Source organism: Aythya fuligula, chromosome 17 (assembly GCF_009819795.1).
Source record: "Aythya fuligula isolate bAytFul2 chromosome 17, bAytFul2.pri, whole genome shotgun sequence".
NCBI classification, from domain to species: domain Eukaryota; kingdom Metazoa; phylum Chordata; class Aves; order Anseriformes; family Anatidae; genus Aythya; species Aythya fuligula.
In genome coordinates, this window is record NC_045575.1 from 3,725,757 (window position 1) to 3,744,838 (window position 19,082).

At 57.0% G+C, this 19,082-nt stretch overlaps 1 protein-coding gene across 14 annotated transcripts in view; it reads right to left on the bottom strand.

Annotated features, from left to right (window-relative positions):
- Positions 1-2,522: 2,522 nt before the first annotated feature.
- Positions 2,523-19,082, bottom strand: part of NCOR2 (nuclear receptor corepressor 2) — a 222,326-nt gene continuing 205,766 nt past the window's right edge. For 6 of the 14 annotated variants that reach the window (XM_032198739.1, XM_032198738.1, XM_032198735.1 and 3 more), the window contains exons 33-47: positions 17,076-17,303; positions 16,675-16,920; positions 16,399-16,548; positions 15,829-15,969; positions 15,558-15,720; positions 14,338-14,885; positions 12,725-12,868; positions 12,431-12,573; positions 11,893-12,086; positions 10,353-10,502; positions 9,476-9,621; positions 8,216-8,269; positions 5,669-5,896; positions 4,036-4,215; positions 2,523-3,947 (exon numbers count right to left, since the gene is read on the bottom strand). In XM_032198739.1, the coding sequence (XP_032054630.1) occupies positions 3,772-3,947; positions 4,036-4,215; positions 5,669-5,896; positions 8,216-8,269; positions 9,476-9,621; positions 10,353-10,502; positions 11,893-12,086; positions 12,431-12,573; positions 12,725-12,868; positions 14,338-14,885; positions 15,558-15,720; positions 15,829-15,969; positions 16,399-16,548; positions 16,675-16,920; positions 17,076-17,303 (2,891 nt within the window). In that variant the 3' untranslated portion in view covers positions 2,523-3,771. The remainder of the gene's footprint in view (positions 3,948-4,035; positions 4,216-5,668; positions 5,897-8,215; positions 8,270-9,475; positions 9,622-10,352; positions 10,503-11,892; positions 12,087-12,430; positions 12,574-12,724; positions 12,869-14,337; positions 14,886-15,557; positions 15,721-15,828; positions 15,970-16,398; positions 16,549-16,674; positions 16,921-17,075; positions 17,304-19,082) is intronic. The other 8 variants (XM_032198747.1, XM_032198744.1, XM_032198743.1 and 5 more) reach the window with 4 other exon arrangements.

The following is a 19,082-nucleotide window of genomic DNA, read 5'->3' on the forward strand; positions in this document are numbered from 1 at the left end:
ATTTTGCCGGGGGTTTCCCCAGCTGCACCCCACCACCACGGGGTCCCCAACCCGCCCCGCTCCCACCCATACTGCGGCATCAACTGGCTCCTCCTGGGCTTACGCACGGAAAGAAGCAGGAGAGCTGTATTTTGCTGGCAAAGAAGCTTTTTTTTTTTTTTTTGGTTTGTTTGTTTGCCTTTTTATTATTTAAACAGTCAGGCAGTGTTCGGCCACTGCTGCCCACACCGCTTGCTGGTGGGCGCGCTGAGCAAAATAACAGTGAACAAACCCTTCACCTTCAGTAGAAGAAAACCACCCCTTCAGAGCAAGCTGCGTAAATATTTACACCTTGTGGTTTCTATGTACAGCCCCGTCTATCATACAACTCACTTCAAAACAGCTATGCACAATTTGCTTGTACAAAAGATAGATATTTCCCCCCTTGGTACAGCTGAAACAATAAATTGCCCAATAATTTGCTTGCCAGTTTGTACAAACTACAAAGTCGGTTAACGTTACCTTTACACTGGGGTTGTTTTGTTTTTCTAACAGCTTAACGTGCCTTTCTCCTCCTTGGCTGCAGGATGGGGATGCATCACGGCCGGCAGCACGACGACTTGGGTGATTTGGGGCAAAAGCACGTGAAAACAGAGCCTTTGGCTGGCAGGAGGACATGAGGGCAGGACGGGGAGGTGTCGCTTGCAGTGTTTGTGGCTTGGAGGAGCAGCAGCTCCCCGCTTCCAGGTTTCCCCAAAGGCAGGACCCCGCTGAAGCCAACCCCACACGCGTACCCCACACAGGGCCAAACCTCCAGCACGGAACCGCTGCCACCAAGGCCCTTCCAGCCCTGTGGCACCACCAACCCCTCCTCAAAACACCGCCTTGCACAGGCCACACGCCCACACAGCCATCAGCCCCACGACGACAAAAAAGTACCTCACAAACCTCTCACCACTCTTGAAAATGCAGCGAGTCCCTCACAGTGCAGCCCTGGGCCAGGCCTCGGCTTCGCTTCAGTGCTCCCAGGCCTCTGGGCGAGCCCCACCAGCTCCAACCCCTCCTTCAGGCACATGAAGCCATGGTGAAAAGGGCAAAGAAAAGAGAATGGGGCCGTGTAACCTCCTCCTGCTGCATGGCGGCGTGAGGTGGTGCCTCAGCAGCTCCTCGCTGCCCTTCCCCACCTCAGGCAGCAGGCCCCGAGCCCAGCCCAGCCCTCAGGATCACCTCTGGCTGGTGTGGGATGTCCCGAGGGGCCATGCCTTGGGGCAGAAGGGGACAAAACTGCCCCGGTTGGGTGGTGACAGGGCTTGTGAGGGCGACACCAAGGGTGGGGAACCCAAATGTCACCCACTGCCTCCCTTTGTGAGCCACAAGGTGAGGGAGCGCCGGCAGCCCCGCGCCTCGTCCCGCCGCCCGAGCTCAGCACCGTCTCCACAGCCAGGGCTGGTGCTGGGACAGCCTGTGAAGCCGGGGCTGTCCCCTCGGTGGAGAAAGCGAGCCCCAGCCATGGAGAAAATGAGCCAGGCTGTCCTCACGCCAGCTCCACCACCTCCACATCGCTCCTCCACGCTTCTGGGCACCGTGGCCCTGCCAACCGCATCCGCTCTTCAGCAGCAACCTGCCCCTGGCTCGGCCTCTCCTCAAGACACCAAAGCAGCACACAGTATTGCTACTGTGCCAAGTGGTAACTTTATTCTTTGTTGTGTTTTTTTTTTTTTTTTTTTTTTTTTTTTCTCTGTCTGAAAAGGTTAAGGAGGCGGCTTTGAAGATGGGTCGAATTTTGGATCCCAGCAAAATCTGCGACACTTTAATAGCGTTATGCCCAGACATCAGCTCTGTTAGCTTTACATCTCAGAGCCATGAAGACACCAGCAGCAATAACCTGGGAACTGAAAGACTTCCACATCGCTTGTGCATTGTCTCGTTTTTTTTTTTTTTTTCTTAAAAAAAAAAAAAAAGCACAACAGAAAAGACACAAACATTGATGAACATTAAAAACCTGTACATTGTAAAAAACGGAAAACAAAACAAAACGGAAAAAAAAAAAACAAAAAAAAAAACAAGCCCCAAACAAACAACAAACACCATCATTCTCTTGCTTTGAAATCAGAATCACCCTGGGAACATTGCAGGGGGAAAAGAAATAACCATCGAGAACGTGACAAGGCGATCCTCGCTGTCTGATACGCGGCGGATCAAAGAGCTGCTGGAAGGCGGCGCGGGCTGGCTCCCCCCGCAGCGGGAGAGGCGGAAAGTCTGTGCCGTGGTCTTGTTTCCTCTAGCGTATAGAATGCAAAGCATTTAATACATTTTTTTTTTTTTTTTTTTTTTTTTTTTTTTTTTTTTGCCATTTTTCTCCCCCAGAGCGAGAAAGCAGAAGTGAATGAAAAAAAGTCTAATATTTTGTTCTTTAACCATGTAACTGCAGATATGATCCAACATCATGGAATGAAAAAAAAATAATGTAAAGTAGAGCATTCGTGTGTATCACAAAAATACAATAAAAACTTTTTTTTCTTTTTTTCTTTTTTTTTTTTTTAAAGTTTCCTGTGAACTCCCTGCCATGCCGGCCTCCTGCCCACGCTGCCCCTGCACCCGGCCAGCTCTGGAGGGCTCTGGAGAATCAACGACTGCAACCAGCAAATGGATTCTGCTGAATTAGCAGAGGTGTGTGTAACGGGGGGCCCTGCAACCATGGCAAGATTTTCTTTTTTAAATCTAAGTTCATACATTCTCCTGACTTACAGACAACTTTGATGGATCACTCTTACCTTTTTTTTTTTTCTTTTTTAAACATTTCCATACAATGGACAAACACATCAAAGCCTGTGTGTAAGAACAGAACCTCTTTTACAGCATGTAATACTGTGTTTTGTTTAAGTCCTTCCTTGCGTAAAATATTGACATAATTCACTGAAGGTATCAAAAATATACCCTGTAGACCAATACAATTTACAATTGCCTTTTCTCACCATTCAGAAAACAATGCACTTAAAGCAACCAAGCCCGTCCCCAGGCAGCGCGCGAGCCCCCCCCAGGGAAATCTCTTCCCACTCCAATTGCAGCCCGGGATATCCATCACCGAAGGGACCAGCTTTTTTTTTCAGAAACGGATCTTCCCTCCCTCCCCTGCTCCTCCCAGCCGCGTTCAAAGCGCGTTGAGGCCAACGCGTCCCATCCCGTGCGGCCAGGACGATGGGCTCCCCACCCTCAGATCAGCCGGGGGAAACCAAACTGGGTTTGATCCTATTCAACATTTTTAAATCTTTTTTTTTTTTTTTTTTTTTTTAAACCGTCTCAAGGTTTTGTGTTTCCGTGGCACAGCCCCATGGAGCCCCTCACTCGGCGCCGTGGGAGCAGAGCGTCCGTGTGCGCGCGGCCCCGGGACGTGCGTGGCCGCTCAGTCCCTCTCTCGAGCGCAGGGTCACCGCTCAGCCATGCTGGCAAGGACGAAGGTGGGATCCTTGGGTTTTGTATCGTTAAGGCTTTTTTTTCTTTTTTTTTAGACTGAAGAGGATGCAGAAAATTCCAGATGTTGAGAACAAAACAAAACAAAAAAAAAGGAAAAATAAACCAACAACAAAAAAAAGTTGTCGCCCCCCCCAAATTGGCTGGTTGGGAGAAGAAGGTTAAAAAAAAAAATAAAAATTAAAACCCAAAAAAAAGCTCTGCTCCTGCGTCTTTGCTCGTGAGAGCCAGCGGGGCCGGGGCGCTCGGTGCTCGCCCCGGGCAGCTCGCTCGCTCCCCGCGCTGTCGGTTTGGTCGCCGTCTCCCTGCCCCTGGCTCGCTTCATTCACTGTCCGAAAGGGTTTCGTACTGGGAGCAGAGCAGGGGCTTGGGCTCCTCGTCCCACGCGTGGTGCTGGCTGCCGGGCGTCCCCTGCGGCAGGGGGGCAGCGGGGGCCGCCGTCACCACCCCGCTGGGGAGCCGCATGGTGAGCGGGTTGTAGGGGAACGGCGTCGAGCCTGCGTGGGGAGGAGAGAGCGGGGGGTCAGCGCCGTGGGGCTCACCCAGGGGGCTGCTGTGGGGACACGTGGCCCCCCCGGGACCTACCTGCGGACGACGGCCGGTCCTCCCAGACACGGTTGGTGAGGGGCGTCCTCCGGTTGCAGTCCCCCTCCGAGTGCACCGAGGACACGGACGGCGGCCGCTCGCCGGAGGACAGACCCGGCGCCGGGGACTTGGCCTTGCGGCTGTTGGGCCTGGCAGCGATCTTTGGCTTTCCCCCTCCTCCTGCAAAGAGAAGCGCCCGCTCGTCACCAAGGCCCGCGGGGAGGCGGTCGCGGGATCCGGGCCGCGATGGATTTTTGGGGTCGGGGAGGGGGGGAGGAGTGCATGCACCCAGCGCTTCCCCAGCACCACGCGCGGTTTGAAAGCCTGCAGCTGCGGGTGGTGGCGCGGGAGGGACAGGGATCCACGTGCCACACGCTGTGGCCAGATACAGGGACCCCGTGGCCACGAGGGTGCCGCCGCCCCGAGTGTGTTCCCCGTCCCTGTGGTCCTTAATCAGTTCTTATAGCAAAATCAGCCAGATTTTGAAAGGCTTAAGGGCCAAAAGAGCCTGTGCTGGGTATGTTAGCCCAGCTAAGCAGGAGGAAGCTCCCGAAGGGGGACGGATGGACAGATGGGTGGGCTCTGTGTCCCACCCCACCGGCCCTGGGCAGCCTCTGCCGGGCGCAGGGAAGCGCGGGTGGAAGAAGCTGCTGGGATCATGCAGTGGCCAGAGAAGCTTTTCTGCAGCAAGCCGGGGAGCGCCTGCTCTGAGCTGGCCTGGATGGTAACACGTGTCCCCGCGGCTTTGCCCCAGCATCACGCAGGGTTGAGGCTGCCCCCGGCACCACTGTGCCCTTAGTGGGTGTGCAAGGGACAAAAGCTCTCCCCGACCTGTCTCTGGTTCCCTTCCTTAGCTGGGGGTGTGCAGAATGACCCTCCTGGCTCTGCTCCAGCCCCCCAAAGCTGAGCGACCCCTCTGCAGTGCCCGGCTGGGGCCCTCAGGTGCTAAGGCTCCGAGCACCCAGGGGCTCGCCTCCAGCCCTGGTCTCTGAAGACATCCCTGACCTGTCCCTTCGGGCTCCCTTCAGCTCTTCCTCTCACTCCAGGCCCTGTCTGTCTCAGCCAGACCCTGTCCTGACACCCCTGAGCCTAGGGTGGGGAGGGAAGCGTGACCCTGCCCAGTGTCCCCTCGGCTGTCCTTTGGGAAGCCCAGCTCCGGGCACGCGCTGCCTGCTTGGACCCGGCATCCCCTCCTGCTGCCCGGGGCCGAGGCACAGCAAAAGGCGCTTTGCTGGGTGTGCTGGGCACGGGAGGGGGTTTTACAGGCGGTTTGGGGTGGCTCTTTTAGGTTATGGCTTTGGTCTTTTGGGTGTGGGGTTCCCCCACCCTCCTTTACGTGATTTTAAAAAAGGGAGATATTAAAAAAAAAACTGTAACAGACGGGGAAAGAGCACAGTCAGTGGTTTAGAGAAAGCAACAGCACCTTCCGAGACTATTAAATTAACATCAAACAAGACCAGGATTAATCAGCGGATTCACAAAGCTCAAAGCTGGGGCAGGGAGAAAAGAAAACCAAAATGAACAAAAACGGCAGGGCAGAGGGGGAATAAATCCACCCGCAAAAGGGGAAAAAAAAAAACAAAGGCTGAGAATTAATAACACAGAGAGAGCGAAGGTGGAGAGGGCTGCAGACCTGGCAAGGAGCGCACGTCCTCGTTTCGTCCATCAGCAGGAGTTATGGGCATAGCAGCGGGCAGGCTTGCACTGGCATTCAGAGAGTTAAAAGCATTGGCACTGAGAGGTGAGCGCTCTTCCCACTGCTCGTCATATTTACCCATTAGGGCTTTCCTAATTATTGCCTCCAACCCCATGTTGGTACTGGAATTCTCTTGGACCGACTGGCTCCTACAACTGATTAGCCCTGGGAGATACGGGAGGGGGAGGAAAGAGGGGGGCGGGAGATGGGGGGGCCAAATGAGAAGAAAGATGGGGGGACGGGGAAAGGGGAGAAAGGAGACAAGGGAGGAGGGAAGAAACAAACAGTCAGCACATTCTCGCAAAGCAACAAACTTTGTCATCTTGTTCTGTAAAGCTCTGCAAAGCACTCGGCGCGGGTTGGCCCCCCTCCTCCTCCTCCTCCTCCTCCTCCTCCTCCTCCTCCTCCCTTTTCCATCCCACCCCAGGGCTTGGCAGGGGCTGGCGGTGGGAAGGGAGCGCTGTGTATGTCTGCCTGGGGCCAGGGGCTTGGGGAGGGCTTGGAAGAAGTGGGGAAAGGGAGAGGGGTCTCTGCTGCACCCCAGGGGGGTGGCAGCACCAAGGGGGCTGCGCTCCCCACCCGGCTGGGAGCAGTGCATGGGGAGGAGGAGACCCCCCCTGGGGTCTGTAAATGTAGGTGTGCGGAGAACTTTGAGGCTGGGGCAGTTTTCCATGGAGGAAGAGACAGGGTAGGAAGAGGGGGCGTTTGGAAAAACCCCATGGAACTGGATGGGAAAGAGGTGCCCTGGCTTAAGAGGTGGGAAGCAGCCCCCGGAGAGGGGCACAGACCAGGCTATGCTGGGGGAGAGGGCAGAGTCCTTCCAGCCCTCCTCGCGCAAGCCCCTCACCCATCCCACTCCCTTCCTCCCCATGGGGCTGGGGGCCCGCGGCGGACCAGGGCCCCCTCCCAGGCTCGGCCGTGGCTACGGGACAGGCTGCAGAGGCGAGGTGGTGGTGTCCGAGTGGTTGTGAGTGTCAGAAGCCATGCAGTTATGGTGCAGCGCCGCACAGGGACCAGAGGGCACTAGGCTCAGCCACGCGACCGTCATTCCCAACGCGGCGGTTACAGGGAACAAGCAAGGGCAAAATACAGACACAAAAACAGCGGGCTGGCGAGGGAAGCCCCCCGACAGCCCCCCAGCTCGCCCCGTCCTGGGGGGGTTCGCGCTGGGATCGCTGCCTCTCCGCTCACAAAGGGACGGCTCCCCTTGTCCTGCAAAGGGGCAAGGTCTCCCTGGGTCCCCCTCCAGCCAGACCCTGCTCCTCGGCTCCCTACGCTCTGCTCCTCCCTCCGGCACAGCAGGAGCAGCTTTAACCAGGGGAGGCTTTGGGGAGGTCAGGCTTCACCCCTAAACTCCGTCTGCCACGGACCATCGGGTCCCGGCTGCTGGCAGGAGCCACTTCTTCCCAAGGAGGACACCACTGACGGCTTGCCTTGCCCTCCTACTCCACAAGTCCTTGCCCCCCTTCACCACAAGTCCTTGCCCTCCTACCCCACAAGTCCTTGGCCCCTACCCTACAAGTTCTTGCCCCCAGGCCGGGGCTCAGATCTCACCCCAGGGCGTATCAGCATGCTACGGATGCAGACCAGCACGGGAAGCGCGTGCGGCACCGGTGTGTGGCACCCCCCTGCTGCTGTGCAGCCCCCGGCTCCTTCCCTTGGTCATTCCTCCTCTTAATTATTAATATAACAACCTGGAGGCGTCCCCGCTGTAGGAGGGTGTTAATACTTGATTAAGTATTAATTAATACTCGTCAGTGGGGATTCGTTGGAGAAAGCTGCGCTGCTGGCAGGGCTGGATCCCCGGGGGTGATGGGGGCAGGCAGGATGTATAGGATGTGCCTCTTGCCCTCTGGGACAGCAGCCTGGTCCCAGAGCCCCAGCCACGCCACGGGACCTTCACACAGATGAGATGGCAAGGGCTGGGTGCTGCTGTGAAACCCCGCAGAAGGCTCTCCTGGTGCCATTTGTGTGCCCACACCGACATTTCTGCAGCTGTGCAGGACGCAGATGGCAGCAGCTCAACAGCCTCCGTGCCACCCTCCTGCCTCGGGCTGGCCCGTCCCATGTCTGGGAAGCCCACGCTGCCTGCCCGACCCTATGGGGCTGCTTTCGGCCCCTTTTTGCCAAAACCCCTTCCTTGAGCCTCTCTCTCTCCTCTTCTCCCAGCGGGGCAGAAAGCCACGGGTGCAGCAGGCCTGGGGAGGGTGCGGTGCCTCTCGGGAAGCCCCTAACCCCCCATTTCAGCTCCTGCTTTGCCCTTCAGCTCAGCTTTTAACCTCTCCTCAAACCCTGCAAGGCTTTCAGAGGAATCGCACTGGGAGCTACAGAGAGTACCAGGGCTCCACTCTCTCACCAGCCACAGCGCTCGGTATTACAGCACAACGAAACAAGGAAATGCCAAAATCTACCGAGCCTCCTGCTCGTCCCAGCGGTGAGCTCTGCATGGAGTGAGGTACGGTACAGAGACAGCGCGAGAGTTACCTGCTCCGGTAATCGCTGGCATATTGAAAATCTCTGTCCCAGGCTGCCCAACATCTGGAGAAAAACAAAGAAGCTCTTCAGTACGGAGAGCAGTGCATGCAGGCTGGCCCAGCCCTGATGAGACCTCGCTGAGCCCATCACAGCACCGAGGCATTGGCAGCAGCAGGAGCAGGTCTGCGGGTGCTGGCTGGGACCATAAATACCGCCTGGGCCACAGCAGGCACATCTCACCAGCTGGGCAAGGGCAGAAAAGCAGAGCCCAGAGACCCAGGGTGATGTCCACGCTCAGAGCTCAGCTCCCTCCCTCCCTCCCTCTGGCCCTGCAGATTACGAGCTCTGTGAAGTTAAAGCCTCTCCTGCCTATGGGATTTCCAAAGGCTCACATCCCCACATCCAGGGAGCAGGTCTGGGCAGTGGGGAGGGCGAGGAGGAGGAGAAGAAATGTTAAATCAATATTTTCCCTTTTAGCTGAGCTGTCTGGCTTGGATATCGCTTTCCTTAGAATAACAGAAATCCTCATCAAATGAGAGGTGTTTCCTATTTCTGTATATTTTCCCTTGATAAGGAAATGTGTGGAGGGTCACAGGGTTCAGCCACATGTCCCCAAAGGGGCATAACAATGCTGTTGGCTCATGGTAACATCATCCAGGAGACGAGACAGCTTGGTCGCTCTTATCCAATGCAGCTGTTGTAAGATGGATTCAAATTGAATTAGTATTGACTGTATAATGCTGGGCTAAATTAAATTATGATCCTATCTACTCTATTAGTGGTTAATGAATGAACGGGCTGAATTTCTAATATAAGCCAGCCTGGTTAGTTTTACAGAGCTATACCAATATTGATGTAAGGATTAAAGTAACGGTTGGGGGAGATGCATCTCAAGGAGGGAGGATTCAGCTTGGCTGGCCATTCATTAAAATATCAATTGTTCTTAAGTCTCCTCCATGCTCAGCTCATTATTTCCTTCCTCTTGAGGTTATCTGACACTGCCACACGGGTGAGACTGACAGCCCCACAGCAGGGAGATGCGCGGCTGGGAAACCTCCCAGATGCACACCGCCACTGCTGGCACCAGCAGGGCTGGGGAGGCTCAACCTAAAAAGCATTTGGCACTTGCACTGCCCAAAAAAGCATGGGATGGTTTTGGGAGCTCCCAGCCTGTAACGCAGCAGCACCCGTTCCCAAATCTCCCTTGTTTAATGTGTCCTCAAAGCTTTCCCCCTAGTGCCCCCATATACGCTCCCCACATGTCCTTACTGTACTCCGTCTCATTTTTGTTGGTCGTGCTGAGCTTCTTGATGATCTCCTGTTTCTTGGACTTCACCATGGCAGAGTTGCTCTCCGTCAGCTTGCTGAAGAACGCTGGAGGCTGCGTGTTGTTTCCTGGGGACTTGGACCCCATCCTGCAAAGCAAAAAGCCATCAGCAACCTCTGCAAGGCCAGAGTCACAAAGTCCCACCTCGTGAGGCCTCTTCCTTTAGGGCAACTCTTCCTAATCAGCCTGGGGCTCCTGAGATATTTGGGATTTCCAACCTTTCTCCCCGTCCCTCCCATGAATGTACTGCACAGAGCTGCAGCACCCTTACAGCTGTGTAAGGATCTGGGATGTGACTCTGCTTTTGGATGCAAGAGAAAATCTTCTGCCTGAGTACTTCCCACCTGGCAATGAGCGAGCCCAACTAAGTGCCCTTCTCAGACCTAAAGCTCAGCTCCCTACCAGCAGATTTGCTCAGCCCAACACTCAGGGAGACAATTTCTACAGTGAGATGTTTCAGCTGGGACTGGCGAAGGCGTTCAGGGGAGGGGATTTGGGGGGACGCAGGGGGGCTGCTGGGATAAAGCGACAAAGGGGGACGGGACGTGGCTGGGCTGTAGTGCAGAGCATTGGGCCAAAATTGTGGTTGTATGTCTAGGAGGAGGATGAGCATGGAGGCCAGCTCCTCAGAAAGGTTTCGGTAGCCAGATGGCCCCTGCTGCTGGATTATGGGAGCTGTGAGGAGGGGAGAGCCCCAAGCGAAGAGGTACGGGGCTGTGTCTTAAGGCAAGGCAAAGGCTGGCTGTCCTCCTGGTCCAGGCGAGCAGGGAGCTGGGCACATCCCCAGGCTGTCACCACCATCCCCATGCCCTGTGGTACCTCTGGTCCATCTGCTCGCCCTCGCGGTACAGGATCGGGTACGTGGCGCTCTTGGCGTGCTCTGGTTCTCCCACGCCGTCTGGTGGAGAGACGGGCTCGATACAGTTGTCCGACCCGCCGCTGGCTGAAGCTTTGCTCTGCTCCGGGGACCTGGGGAGATGCAATCGGTTTATTGCAACATCCTCTGTCTCCGCACGGGGCTGGGGGGAAGGACTAAAATAGCCTGCTGTACTGCGGGGAGAAGAGCCAAGCCTTCCCCACCCTTGCGGGCTCACGCCGCCTTTTGACACGAGCCCCTTGGAGCAGCGCAGCCCCGGGCATGTTTTGAACCACAGGCGTGCGGAGCAGGGCTGAGCTGTGGCCCACATTTCCAGGCAGCAGGCCAGCCAGCAGCTGCCCCAAATATCCCAGGAGATGCGAGGGGGCAGCCCTGGCACCTTCTGGCTCAGCCCCAGCGTCCCCCTGGTGCACGGCGCATCCCGATCCCTTCGGAGGCAGCCCGGAGGGGATGGATGCAGCCCTCCAAGTGCAGCCGGTGCCTGGGAGGCAGCCAGGGTCGAGTCCGTGAGGAATTCCTCACGGCCAGTTCTGGGAATTTACGTCTTTGCTCTTTCTGTGGTTTCTTTCTCTTTTTTTTTTTTTTTTTTTCATCTCTGGGTGGCCAGGGCTGGGCTTTCTCCCCTAATGTTACGAATCCAATTCTAAGACCATGCAGAGCTGGGGAAATAATCACACAATGACAAGGAACCACAGGTCTGGAGACCTCCCTGTTCCCTGGACACATCTGGGTCTCACTGAACCGCTGGACTGAGGGTGGGAGCACAGACCCCCTTCTCGGATTCCCAGGCAAAGATTCCCATTTTTTCCAACTCAGCACAACAGCAACCAGACTTTCCTCGCGCTGCTGTCTGCGTGATTTAGAAGTGACTTTAAAAGAAATAAAGGTGTTGCTTTAAATGGGCAATTAGAGTTGAGACATGGCATGTGTGCAATGAGCCTCTGATTCACTAAGACTGATGAAGAGAAAATTAACTCTGAACCAATGGTAAACATGCTTCTCTCTTGTTTTTTTTTGCACCATCTGTGGTCTGAAAGCTCAGTGCCAGAGACTGAGGACAGTGACAGGGCAAGAGGCCACAGGCACAAACCAAAACACATCAAATTCTACCTCAATGCAAGGTAACAATTCATTTATTTTTTTTTTTTTACTGTAGGGTGCTTGAGCACTGGTACAGGTTGTGAGGGAGGTTGTGAGGTCTCCATCAGTGGAGATGCTGAAAACCCAACTGGCCCCTGCACAACTGGCTCCATCTGCCCCTGCCTGAGCATGTGGTTGGACTGGAGGATCTCAAGAGGTCCCTTCCCACCTGAACAACTGTGAAGGGATCACAAACAGACTCTAATGGGGTCTAGAAAGCACCTCTAGAACTACAGGTATGGCAAGAGAGGCACCACAGGGCAAAAAAAAAACCCTGCCACTTGAGGCAGGGTTTGCACCGTGGCTTGGCAGATCCACTGTGGCTTCATTCCCTAAGCTCACCTCTTGCCTCCTTCGTTCTGCGGGGAGATCCTGGAGGCTGCTGCGTGCTCCTGCTGCTGCAGGTAAGCCTCGCTGGGGGTGCGACGCAGGTCCAGCACGGGGCACGCAGCCCCAGGGAAGGAGTACACCGGGGTCTGGATGTGGGAGTTGAGCTGCTGAGGGTGATGGCGCGTGTAGTCCTGGGTGATGACCTCCTAGAAGAAACCACTGAGTCAGAAGCAGAATTGGTCTCTACTTCTTGTTTTGCAGGGCATAACTATGGGCAACCAGGAAGGAATGAGGCAGGTTTTGTTCTTGCAGGGTTGTAATTTCTGCCTCCTGCCAGCAGTAGCTCTTGTGAGGGGCTTTATTTTTGATGCAAGGACGTGGAACGACCGTGCCCAATGCACCCCGCTCTCTCCAGCCCTAGGCCAGCAGTGCTGAGGTCTCCAGCATCACCCCCAGCCCTCCCCACCAGATGTATTTCACATCGGCTCTGGATGTGGCCCTTCCCTCCTCCCTGTGCACCCCAGAGGAAGGAGAAAACCAGGTGAATTACACTGATGTGCTGGGCCAGCGTGACCACCCGCTGGTTCATGCCCTTGACGCTCTGGCTGGACTGCAGGGGCTGGCACTGGGGGCCGTCGGGCTGCCGGAGGTGCTGCAGGTGGGCTGCTTCGGGGGCCGAGGCCTTCAGCGAGGCTGGAGGAGGCACAAAGAGCAGAGCTGGAGCCAGGTGCCACCCATTTCCCCCTCCTCGATGGCCGAACACCATCCTGGTACAGCACCGGGGCACCAAGCCCACCGTGCCAGCCTCAGGCTCACGCCGAGCACCGCCGGTCCCTGCCCTCACCTTGCTGCTTCTGCCTCGGGTCGTGTTCCCCGTGCCCCTTGTCCGCATCCTGCAGCAGCTTGGCCCCTTTCTCGTGGGACAGGCTGGGCGAGCTGACGGGACTCACCGCTTCGATCCGCTCAGGGCTGTAGCCACCGTGGAAGCCTGGGGAAAGGGAGAAGGGCGTTAAATCCTGGTGCTGCGGCCGTGGTCGCTGGTGGGCAGTCGTACAGGCAGCAAAGGGGGCAGAAAAGAAACCAGGAGAGGCCTGGCAGGTCTGGCTGAATGTATGGTCCCCTGGGGCTGCACAGATCTCAAAAAAAGCCCCGATGATGCCAACAGCAGGGACTTGAAAATGGAGCGTGGTGTGAGGATCCTCCTGCAAACACAGCAGGCTTCCCTGCTGCAGGGGCAAGAAGGCTCTTTGACCTTTTTTTGCCTTTTAAACCCAATGCATGGACACAAACTCCATCAAAACATGCAGAGCTGGAATGAAAGACGAACATTATCCTCCAAGAGAGGGAGGAAACTGAGGCACAGCCGGGTCATGCTTCCAGCCACCAGGGGCAAAGGCCCCAGGGGACCAGGAGGAGGCACCCGCTGCCTCCTGCCAGCTCAGCGGGTTTGGTAACACGACTTCTGCCTCCACAGACCTTCAACCTCCTTCTGCTCAATTCCTAGAAGCTGCCCCATGGCAGGCTGAGCTGGCAGGGGACCCGCGGTGCTGCCGGGAGGCCCCGGTGCCCGGGGTGTGCTCTGCCCCACTGCCCCACTGCCCCTGCCTGCCCCAGAGGGAGCAGCTTGGACTGTGCTGCTCTGGCATGGGCACGTGCTGGGGGGAGCCACCCTCGCCCCCACGACCCTCCCGAAGCCTTCTGGTGGCCAACAGGCCCTGGTGGATGCTGCAATGTGAAGAAGAGGCCACCCCCTGCCCCCGTGTGCTGCCTGCTGCTGGGAGCCCAGATGGGTGCTCTGGGGGAAGTTTTGCCCCATCACAAATCGACTCCTCCTTGAGTCCAGCCCATTGCCATCCAGAGAAACTCCTCCTGTTGCTTTTGTGTCCTACGTGGGATCGCAGCCAGTGGTTCCTGCAATCTGCTGGGGGAACGACCCACGAAATGGCAGCTCTCTGCACCTTTCCCTCTCGTGCCACCCCTGCTGCAGCCCCTGAGCCCACGAGGATCCTGCAGGGGATGGCACAGCCACGAGTGGGGCCGTACGTGTCGGGTGGCCAGCAGCCCTGTCACGCTCACACACCCAGTTCTCATCTTAGCCCCTTGGATTTATTACCCGCAACTGTTTCGTACAGACTGCCTGGGAATTGCTAATTATGGGGAAATCGGAATTAGCAAATTGCTATTGTCTGTAAAAAGCAGTACCAGGAACTGAACAACATTTGCAAAACAGGGCTTGGCAATGGAAAAAAAAACTAAGAGAGTGTGGGAGAAGGGAAGATCCCTGAGACACACACAAATAAAAGACTGGAATAACGTAACAACTGGGAGGGAGCGGGACAAGCACACTCGGGGAGCTGACAAAGCCAATAGCCAAAACGTGCAACTCAAAATACGAAATAACGAAATCAAATCAGTCTCAGGCCACAGCTGTCTCGCCCCTCCCCTCCAATTTCTTACCATCGCTAGTGGAGTCGTTACTTAGCGAGCCTCTTTCTCGCTGCCCCTTATCGCAAGAAATTTGGCGCATGATAATCACATCTATGAAGTTGGCCGCTGTCGTGGTGGTCTTACCGAGTGCTCGGAGCTCCTGTTCCTGCATTGAGAAGGGTTTACTTTGACTCTTTTCTCTACTGTGCTGCTCGGGGCCTGAGGCTGCGTGCTGCTGGTCCAGAGGGTGATGGTGCTGCTGGCTTTTCCCCTGTCCTCTGCTATAGTGATGAGAAGAACCGGGCCCGGAGGCGGGTAAAGGCCTCGACTCCATGGCTTTAATAGGCGAAGGCGACTGTTCGAGGGCGGCCCCGCTGGGCAGCTTTGAGGTGAACACGTTGTTGTCAGGCTGGGATCGCTCGGCCTTGCCTTCCCGCGCCCTCGAGGCCTCTTTCTGCAGGACGGCCGGGTCCATCATGGCTGCGTAGCCGTCCACCGCGCCGATGGAGGAGCGCAGGGCGGAGGCCGAGGGGAAGCCCGCGGAGCGGATCGGCGACGTGGTAGTGGTGGATGAGGAGCTGGAAGGCGACAAGAGGATGAAGAAAAGATGAGCGTGTGGTGAAAGGGGAGTGCTGTTAAGCAGCTGGCAGAGCCCAAGCATTTAGCCCAGGTGTTAGCCCTGCCTGGCTGAGGTACTTGAAGCTGCTCTGAGCACAGAGTTGGCCCATGCTGGAGCAGGCTCGGATGAAACCTCTGCCACCCAGCTGCCTGCCAAAATAATGGTCCACGGGGTATTTGCTGTGGTCTGGATGGTTGACCAGAGGGAAAAAAAAAAACCATGGGACAAGCCCATACACCTTCATAAAGCCACAACCAGGAAGCTTTCAGCAAGAGCAGTGATACCTGTGCTTGGACACATCCTGCTTTCTTTCCTGGTAGCAGTAAAAGCCACCAGGTGAAGCAAAGACACAGCGTACCAAAACCCATCCCTCCCCATCACAACTTCCCTGTTAGCCCCAGTCCTGCTCCTGCTGAGACTGAATCACAGAATCATTGAGGTTGGAAGAGACCTCCAAGATCACCTAGTCCAACCTATGACCTAACACTAACACGTCCTCCACTAAACCACAAGGTCCAAACAACCCTTGCTGCATCTCCGAGGTGCCCGCGTGGTGCTCATTAATTAGCCACTACATCTCCCCTTGGAAGGAGTCCGGGCAAGGGGCAGGGAGCGTGGCGTGGGGACGTACCGCAGGACGGAAGGGGTGGGGGTCTCCGAGGAGATGATCTTCATGTTGGTGTTGTGGAGCACGCTGGGGCGCTGCTGGATGGTCTCATGGGTGCGGGGCGAGACGGGAGAGTGCTGGTGGCTGTGAGAGTGCGAGGAGGAACGGCTGCTGGACTGCTCTGTACCTGGGGGCAAACACAAGCAAGGGTTTCAGCCCCTTGTTTTAGAGTCCCAACCCTACCTGCACCCAGCAAGGGCCCTGGGATGTAGAGCCAGGCTCCTCCCCAGCCTACCGGGTCTCCAGATGGGTGCATGCTCCACTGTGGTGGATACCAGGATGGATTTTTCACGCTCCCTCTCACGTTCACGCTCCCGATCCCGTTCCCGCTCAGACACCGACGATCCTGACTGTTTGGTCAAGTGCGTGGGGCCTCCTGAAACCCAACAGAAAGGCAGTGAAAGGGCTGCAGACAGCGCGATTCCCCACGGGGGAACACAGCCTGCCCTTCACATCGCTGTGTCTGCAGAGCAGATAACGAACGGCTCCATCCAAGGTCACCTGGAGCAGGACAGCCCGGGGTGACCAGCACGACAAAGCCCGGGCAGATCACGCAATAGCTGTCCTGGCGCCGTCTCCAGGATGTGACCTTCCACAAAGCTGTTTGCTAGCTGCCACTTTGAGGGAAAAGGAGGAAAAGCAACGGAGCTCACAACAAGCAGAATCAGAGGAGCTGGTGTGAGGGAGATGGAGCGCTTGTCCCCGAGCGGGAATGGATTTGGGCTCTGCCCCAGCACACTGAGCTCACGGCCCCGAATTGTTTAAGGGAGTCCTACCCAATGGGAAAAGCAAGCTGCAGCATTACCTGGGGAGAGCGGGGAGCTGCTGTGTCGGCTGCTGAAGGTCTGGGGGGGGCCGGGGATGTAGGTGATGCGGTCCATGGAGGTGGCGGAGGTGCCGGGGGTGGGGGGCACGAGGACAGGCAGGTGCGGCACTTGGGACAGGTCGATGATTCCTGGGAAGAGAGCAGTGAGAGGGCCGTCAGGGTGACACCGAGTCACTGCTGCTTGACCCCAGCCACAGCTCCCAAAAGGTGGGACCCCCCCCCCCCCCGAAACCCCCAGGATGGATTCACAAGGACCTGCTGCATAGTTGAGGGCGAGCGAGGGCTCCCGGGGCGACAAGCCGCGCAGCATGTCCGCCCGCTGCGCCATGGCCGTGGCCGCGGCGTTGTGGTGCATCTGCTGGGACGTGATGTAGTCGTTGATGATGGTCTGGCGGTTCTCCATGGCGGCCGTGTCCGGGTACCCCCGGATGAGGTACGGGGGGTAGAGGTGGGGGTACGTGGGGCTGGGGGCCAGGTGCCTCGGCAGGTAGTAAGCAGCAGCTGGGAGAGAAGAGGAGGGAGAAATGAAGCGGTTTTCCCCACTCATGGGTTTTTGGGAGGCAGCAGGCCGTGCTTTGGCCTGGTGCAACCTCAGGTTTTGGAGCACGATGAGGAAAAAACGATCCCAAAGCAACCGTGCCCCCCGCTGAAGGTACCTGCTTCCAGTTGGATTCCCCTTGGGATGGCGGCGGGATCGAAAGCCAGCGGGATGTGTCCTCGGTACAGGTCGACCCCGCTCACGCCACGGAGCAAGTGCTCATACGGGGAGATGGGGTGGTGGTGGTCGGGCACGGGGGCGTGTGGCGACTTGGAATTGGTGAGCTCTCTTGACGTGGGGGTGATCTTTCGGTCCTGGGACACCGGCTTCCCAGCAGTGATGCTCCCTGCAGCGAGCAGAAGGAAATGAGTCAGAGACTGAGCACCACGGCCAAGCCACGTCCCCGCGGGGTACCCCCTGCCAAGCGTTTCCTCAAGGGACGCCCACGGCTCCTGAACTCAAGGGACCCTTCCCTCCTCGCTGCATTGCCAGGATGCATTACACCGAGCCACAGCCAGGAGGAGAAGCCCGTCCTAAACCCTCCCGTGTGTGCCCCATGAGAAATGGAAAGGGGCTCCCACCTTCCACTGCCTGTGCCCAACCGAGCCCATCCGGACCTCTCCCTTTGACACCCTGCTCTCACCTTCCACGAGCAGAGGAGTGGGACAGGGCACGGGTACAAGGTGCAACACGCTGGGCTAACCCATCTTTGCTACAACAGCACCAAGAATGGGGTCATGCAAGACCCGGGGCAGCCCTGTGCTATTGGCAGGGCTGTGTATGTCCCCTGGGCATGGCTGTCCGTGCAGCATTTGCACAAGGAGGACGCCAGCACTTTCCTATTCATCCATCCCACTACACGCACACCGTGCAGCCTGCAGGCTCATCCTGCCCTGCACCAGCACCCTGTGATGGAGCCTGGCTGCCGTGCTCCTTGGCACACCAGCAAGGAAGAGGTTAGGGCTGCCGGGCAGAGCTGGGGACCCCAGAAACTCCTGGCCATGATGATGAAACGTGGTTCAGAGGGTTCAAGCACCAGCTGCCCTCTGGAGCTGTCAGCTCTTTCCCAACACCCGGAGGGAGGTTGGATCAATGTCAGGGCCTTCCCTCGGCTCTTCCAACCTGCACTGGGCATTGGTGGCACTTCTCGCCCCACCTGGGACAAAGGGCACCATTTCATGGTGTTCCTAACAGGCTGGGGACAGCAGCTGACAGAGCCACCCCAAAGCAGCGTGAACACGCTCCTCTTGCACCAAATTGCACAGAAACGAGCCCAGAGCCATTCAGAAAGAGACGGAGCCAGCCTGCCCCTCCCCATCAGCCAAACACATGCACAAAAGCCCTGTCCCTGCAGAGGGGCAGGGACCTGGACTGTGATGTCTGTCCGAGCCCTGGCTTGGAGAGCACTGAGCCATCCCTGCCCGACTCCGTGTGCTGGATCCAGCCCCGCTGGTGGGGACTTGGAAATAACCACAGCTACAGCACAGGCTGGGCGCACCGCCACGCCTGCCCCTCTCACAAACCTCAGTGTCTTGGTGTGGCCACGAATAAATCAAACCTCCTGCAAGGGCAGGAGGAAAATCTAGCTGGCGTGGGAAGTTGCACTCCAGCTCCGATCTACGACTTCTCCTTGTAGGGCCCCACTCCTGCAGATCTCCTGCGTTCCCAAACCCCGTGATCTCCAGACGGGCAGAAACCTACTTTGCTGCTGGCGCTTTACAGGAACGCTGATTTTCCCCTTGGGATCCCTCCCCACAGCCTGGGTGCTGCCTCCCCCGCGCCATCCTCACCATATGTGCAAATCTCAGAGCGCCGCAAAGCAGCTGAAGGCTTCCCCAGCAGCACTGACCTAGCTAGAAAAACAGCTAGAAAAGGCTGCAGCAATGGGATTTGCTGACCATGGAGACTTCCCAGTGTGCCCAGCTGGCCATGAGCGATGCCGGTGGGTTTTTGGAGAGCTCTGCCCTCTGCAGCCCCATCTCACGGTCCTCCTGGGGGAGCCGTGTCCTGGCCCTGTTTTTTGGCAGCCTGCAGTGCCTTGTGCCGCACGCCCCCAAATCATGAGACTCTTGGTGTAGGACAAGGGTTTGCAGGTGGGAGATGCGAACCTCCCGAGAACGCTGCT